We start from the raw sequence: 6,000 nt of genomic DNA, 5'->3' as shown, positions 1-6,000 counted from the left end.
CAGTGCCCGTACATATTGAATATGTAGGGTGGAGAGACTCAGAGAACCTGGGTTACACATGTGACCTTCCATTCCCTCAGTGTGCCAAGGAAAGCAGTCATCATAAATGTCATGGGAAGCAACTACAGGATGGAGGCATGAGTGTTCATTCTTAACCTCAGAGGCAGTCATTTGACAAAACAATCTTGATTCAAAGTCAACTCACTAGCTTTTTCTGCAGCTTTCTACTGCATCACATGGCCTTCATCGAACTTTAGTTAAAATGATTTTGTCAAACAACTGTTACCATGGTTGCTTATTTAGGGATGCTGTTGGAAGCTCTGGAAAAAGTTAGTAAGTGGACTTTGAATGAAGTCTTTTGTCTTGTTTTAGCATGTTTGCTAGGAGTATCATGGTTATATGACTCAAACTATTCCTAATGAAGATATGAGCAGTAGTTGGATCTGTTTTAATGCTGTTAGCACCAGTATATTTCAAAATGTGAGTGATACACTCTTGCCCTGCTTTCTGTGCTCACTCCGCTTGCTCTGCTGACACACAGACAGCCAGGTTGTCATGGTTACCTCCAGAGAGGGCAGCGCTTGTCTCTGCGGGGTGAGGATGCTTCCAGTCTGGGCTCCGGTGTCTCACAGAGTGTATGTTAGGGACGGATTAGAGGACGGTTTTGCATTATTGATGCATCTCTGCGCTCCACAGAGGAAGACAGCGACTTGGTAAATGAATGTTTGATGTAATGTGTTGTCAGGACTGTGCTTTGTCACGCTTGGCAGGTTTGATTAAGTCTTGCAGGAACAGATTGTTATAGAAGGGGCACATATCATACAATTATATATGAAAGAAGCATATGACGTCGCTGTTAGTTTTTAAAATTTAATTTATCATGAAATATTCTTTTTTCAACAGTGGTGAACCAAGTAGAAAAGCAACTAACTTCATACTTGACTAAAGTTTCTTTTATTTTTGATTTCTGTTTCTATTTCTTGCCAACTCACCCAAACACGCCCTTCATGTAACTGTAAGCCTCTCAGAGAACATTCAAAACATTTCCCCATCAAAGAGAGTGACAAACTGACTAAGCTCCTTATACCCCAGAGTTATGAAACAATTTCTGTAGGAAGCTGGCGGCCACAATTCTCCCTTTCTCTTCACTGTGAAGTGTTTCCCATTGAAAAGCCCCACTTGTCTCAGAGTCCTGTTGGTCCAAGTGTCACTATAGCAACCTGCCAGTCGCTGAGAGATGATTAGGGCAGGGTCTTGCATAATGTGACTCGGCAGCTCTGAAGGGAATGTGAGGGTATTATCAGACAGGCTTGATTGTGGTAATGGCTGCTTTGTGCAGTGCTGCTAGCAAACAATGCTAACTCTGTAAGAACATGGACGAGGCTGAATGAACAAGTCTCTCCAACACTGGACAGTGTAGTATTTTTTGTTTGATTGTGAGGGGAAAGTCACATGTTAAAGAGGAACAGAGGCAGGCTGAGAGGGAGGCAGACAGTTAGGTTCAATCTGAGTGACATCAATTAAAAAGACAAGTTAGAGATGCCATGATGTGTAGGTCCATGAGTATATTTATATAAAGGTATAGGTGTGAATACAATATACATATGCATTTATTTGGATATATAGTGTTATAGATAGTATATATGCAGTATTTTATACAGTGTATATATACACACACAACAGTATTGGGAAATTAAAAAATATATGCAATTGAAACATGATATAGATCAGTGGTTCTCAAACTTTTTCACATCAAGGACCTAAACTGACACAAATTAGACCACAGACTCCCATATCATCAGATGTTATCTTTAGATATTTTATTAGATTCTTAAAGACAAGCTGGAAGGGATGGGGGTGGATCCCTGCTTCACGTCCTGGATTGTGGATTACCTGACAAGACGACCACAGTACGTCAGGCTGGGTGACTGTGTCTCAGGGACAGTGATGAGCAGCACTGGGGCTCCACAGGGGACTGTTCTGGCTCCGTTTCTGTTCACCCTGTATACGGCCGACTTTAAATACAACTCTGAGTCTTGCCACATCCACAAATACTTGGATGACACAGCTATTGTGGCGCGTATCAGGAACGGGCAGGAAGAGGAGTACAGGGATCCTCCTTCTGAACACCTCCAAGACCAAGGAGATGGTCATGGACTTTCGGAGGTCTGGGCCCACCCTTCAGCCAGTCAGCATTTGAGGGAAGGACACTGAGGTGGTGCACACTTATAAATAACTAGGTGTGCACCTGGACAGTAAACTGGACTTGTCCCTGAACACAGATGCCATCTACCTGAAAGGGCAGAGCCGGCTCTTTTCCCTCAGGAGGCTCAGGTCCTTTGATTTCTGCAGTGAAATGCTGCACACGTTTTATCAGTCAGTGGTGGCCAGTGTACTCTTTAATGCTGCAGTCTGCTGGGGCAGCAGCATGTCCAACATGAACACAAAGAGACTGGACAAGCTGGTAAAAAAGGCTGAGTCTGTGCTTAGCAGGAGTCTGGACTCACTCAGGACTGTTGTGGACAGACGCATGCAACGTAAGATGGAGGCCATCTTGGACAATACCAACCATCCTGTCCACAACATTCTGGCAGGACAGAGAAGCAGCTACAGCTGCAGCAAACGTCTCACCTCACTGTGCTGCAGAACAGAGAGGTTCAGGAGATCCTTTGTTCCCACTGTCATCAGGCTATACAACTCAGCCAAAGGAAGCTCCCTTTCATATTACATGTACAGCCCTGTGCACTGTGACAATATAACAATATGCCAACAGTATAAAACACCAGTTCAGTAAATATTAATGGAAACTGCATGTGAAAAGGAGTCTAATTCCAAGTTCTTATAAGATCACAAAATTCCAATGAAAAGTCCTTCTAGTGAGCAGCTGTCTGACACTGAGGAGCTGATTGTCAGCACCAGGACATACAACAGCGGTGTATCCTGACACTTGACCCGCATCAACTTGTGATGTTGTGTGCCAAGACGCTGCTGGTGTTCCTTGACTTTTGGAGTTGTGACTTGTGTTGTCTTAGTTCAAGGGATCAGACACTTTAATGTGATCACTTCATTAAAGCAGCACTCTGATATTTTTGGAAAACTCAGAAGTCAAATCAAAAGATTGATTTCAGATTTATTTCTCTGCATGCACAGAGAAAAGTACAGTGTCTCTGAGATTTCAATTCACTGCAACTTTGAAAAACACGTGTGTTGTCATCTGTGCTACCTGTAACGTGTTTGTGTTTTGTCTGTTTGAATGTGTCCTCTGAAGAAAAGGGCTGAATAGGGACAAATACATGGTTTATGTTAAACTGTGGTTAGTAAGTGCCCCCACCAGATGAGTGTAATTTTTTTTGACAACTCACTCTTGAATCTCAGAACAATTTTGAATGCAACACTAAGGAGTTAGTTAGAGGAAATGATCACATATAGAACTGCATGTCCTATCTGAAACATGTCTCATAGTGTGCTGCTGTGAATCACTGGCTTCCTTTAATGTAAACCTACAAACTTATGGACTTTGTAAAACAGTCAGACCCAGCGTTGTCCTTCGAGGTGGCTGTGTCTGTGCTGCAAAAAAGCTCCAGTAGCTGAAAGTATGAGTGATGCAGTGCAGCTCTCTGCAGCAGCCAGACAGCAGCTGACTGCAGGTCAGCCACAAACATCAGACCAGAGCAATGTGTGTGTGTGTCTGAGGTAGACATCAGCGCTGCAGTGTCACTGCTCATTTCATACATCATCAGTGCTGTATCATCCTCTCTGATCTCTGAGACAGGGAGGGCAGGTTGACACTGCAGGTGACAGGTCGTGACGAAGGGAAAGAGACCAAAACTTCAGATGTAATTTCTGTCAATACTGAAAAGCTTTCTTCATCTACCTCACTTCCTTGACCTCACTTCTTTTCTTGTCCTGTCCTAATCAATATTAGACTGCACTCCCTCTCATTCATTCTCTTTCACCTTCACATCGGCAGTTCTGATTCATCAGCGCATGTGTTTGTTTCCCTTACATTTTGGAGAAAATAAACCTGATATAAACTTTGGTCAGAGGACTGAAGTTTTACGGCTGACAGTTTTCATTCTGAACCTCACAGCTTGCTGATGAAAATGACCTTGACAGACAATAAGAAACCATTCCTCAGCTAGAGGTGTCCATGAGCATGATAGTGAGTCCCCACCAGTTCCAGCGTGGTGCTGCAGTGTGTCTGTACGTGACCTCTGACCTCCCTGTGGAAGGAGTAACGCAGTTTGAATGCAGTAAAAATAAGCATCACACAGTGTTTTTCCACAGGAGCAGCAGAGCGCTGGGAGCTTTGAACAAGCTGTGTGTGAGCCAGGATTTAGCTTTAGTGAAGGCACCAAGAGGAAAATGCTGAATCATTTTGCTTCCTTACAGTCCTGGTCTGTTTCCAACTGCAGCTCACTCAGCATCCAAAAACAGACAGGGGACATGTACTTCCCCAACCAGGGACATAGACATTGTTTTGCACTTAGGAAAAGCTACAGTATATGCATATAATGCTTTATTGTGACTTTCGTCTCGATGTCAACATAGACCTTTAAGAAGACCATTTTTCAATTATACAGAATTAAAACATGTTGGTTGCATAAACGTGCATACTGCACTAGACTGAAGATCTAGTGAAGCGTTTTTTCACCGTTTGATAAAGAGTGACAAAATAGCAGAAAATAAGTTAAAATAATGACTTAACTCACAAAGCTAAACTAAAAACATCCTTAAAAGAAAATACTGTAGGTGCACACCTCAAATTAGAAGCATAAGCACTGAATGGTCTGTCACCAGATTTTCATTGAGATGTGACCTGAGAAATCTGTCAGCTTGATAAACTGGCACATGTTGAAGCTGGGGTGAGACAATCAAAATATTTTTAGCCCAGGAGCAAAGCCTTAAAGATAATTCTGGTTGATTTTTTAGATGATATTTCTCTCTCTGCTCTGATTTACTGACGTTTGTGTGACATCTTGTGACATCGAGAGATCTTTGATATTTCAGTTTGAACAGTGAATCTTAAGGTGTCATGCTATCAGGAGAAGTTATGTGTTGTCTGCATATGTCCGTTGCTTGTGTTTGCTGATGATAGAAAAGAGCAGAAGCATATCTTGATTAAAACAAAGAGGTCCCAGAATGGATCCTTGTGGGACACCGTACCGCAAGTCATATTTACTACAAGTGAAACCAAGAGAAACAGTAAAATTCTCTATGGAAAATAAGTAATTATTTGATGTTGTGTGCTTCGCCTTCATGAACAGATTTTAATAGAATAGATATTTTTAACTATGAACTTTCATTTTCAAAACATGGCTCATTCAGGCAAAGTTGCTAAATAATGTGATTACCATTCTGTTTGACAGCCAGTGACAAAATGTGAATGTAGTTTGGATGTGATGTTGATTCATTTTGAAAATGTGTTTCCTCTCTGTCTCCTCTAGTCGGACAGTAACACCAGTTTCCTGCGAGCGGCGAGGGCGGGAAACATTGACAAGGTTTTGGAATATCTGAAAGGGGGTGTGGACATAAGCACCTGCAATCAGGTAGGAGACAGATCACAACATTACATGCATCTTTCACAACACCCATATACACTCACACTCACACAACATAGACAAAAAATCATATACTGTGTATTTTGGTGGAAGTGGAAACCTTGTAGAGCACAAACTAAAACACAACAACAACAACAACAACAACAACAAAAATGTAGCAACACAAAGAAAAATGGGACTTCTCTACAACCCTCAGTAACCCAAAAAATAAAATCATACAAACTACTATTATTAGGTCGACTTCAATAATTGAATTCGACAAAATTTACTTCATAGAGTGCAGTACGAATGAGTCCTAAAACCCAGAAGTGCAGATTGATTTTTTTAATGTGGTTTTGGTCAAATTTGGTCAGACTGAAATAAGGTCTGTGGTTAACACAAGCTCAAGATATTTTCAGGTTTTATTCATGGCATAAAATACATCAGTAAATACTCCAAT

At 41.6% G+C, this 6,000-nt stretch overlaps 1 protein-coding gene across 9 annotated transcripts in view; it reads left to right on the top strand.

Annotated features, from left to right (window-relative positions):
- ank2b (ankyrin 2b, neuronal) overlaps positions 1-6,000 on the top strand; it is a 193,464-nt gene that overhangs the window by 110,007 nt on the left and 77,457 nt on the right. For all 9 annotated transcript variants that reach the window (XM_087178657.1, XM_087178656.1, XM_087178659.1 and 6 more), the window contains exon 2: positions 5,448-5,549. In XM_087178657.1, the coding sequence (XP_087034783.1) occupies positions 5,448-5,549 (102 nt within the window). The remainder of the gene's footprint in view (positions 1-5,447; positions 5,550-6,000) is intronic.

This window comes from Seriola lalandi, unplaced genomic scaffold, assembly GCF_002814215.2.
Source record: "Seriola lalandi dorsalis isolate HSWRI2012SDOR001 ecotype SW California unplaced genomic scaffold, Sedor1 jcf7180002054694, whole genome shotgun sequence".
In the NCBI taxonomy this organism is placed as follows: Eukaryota; Metazoa; Chordata; class Actinopteri; order Carangiformes; family Carangidae; genus Seriola; species Seriola lalandi.
This window is presented reverse-complemented; position numbering and strand designations above follow the sequence as displayed.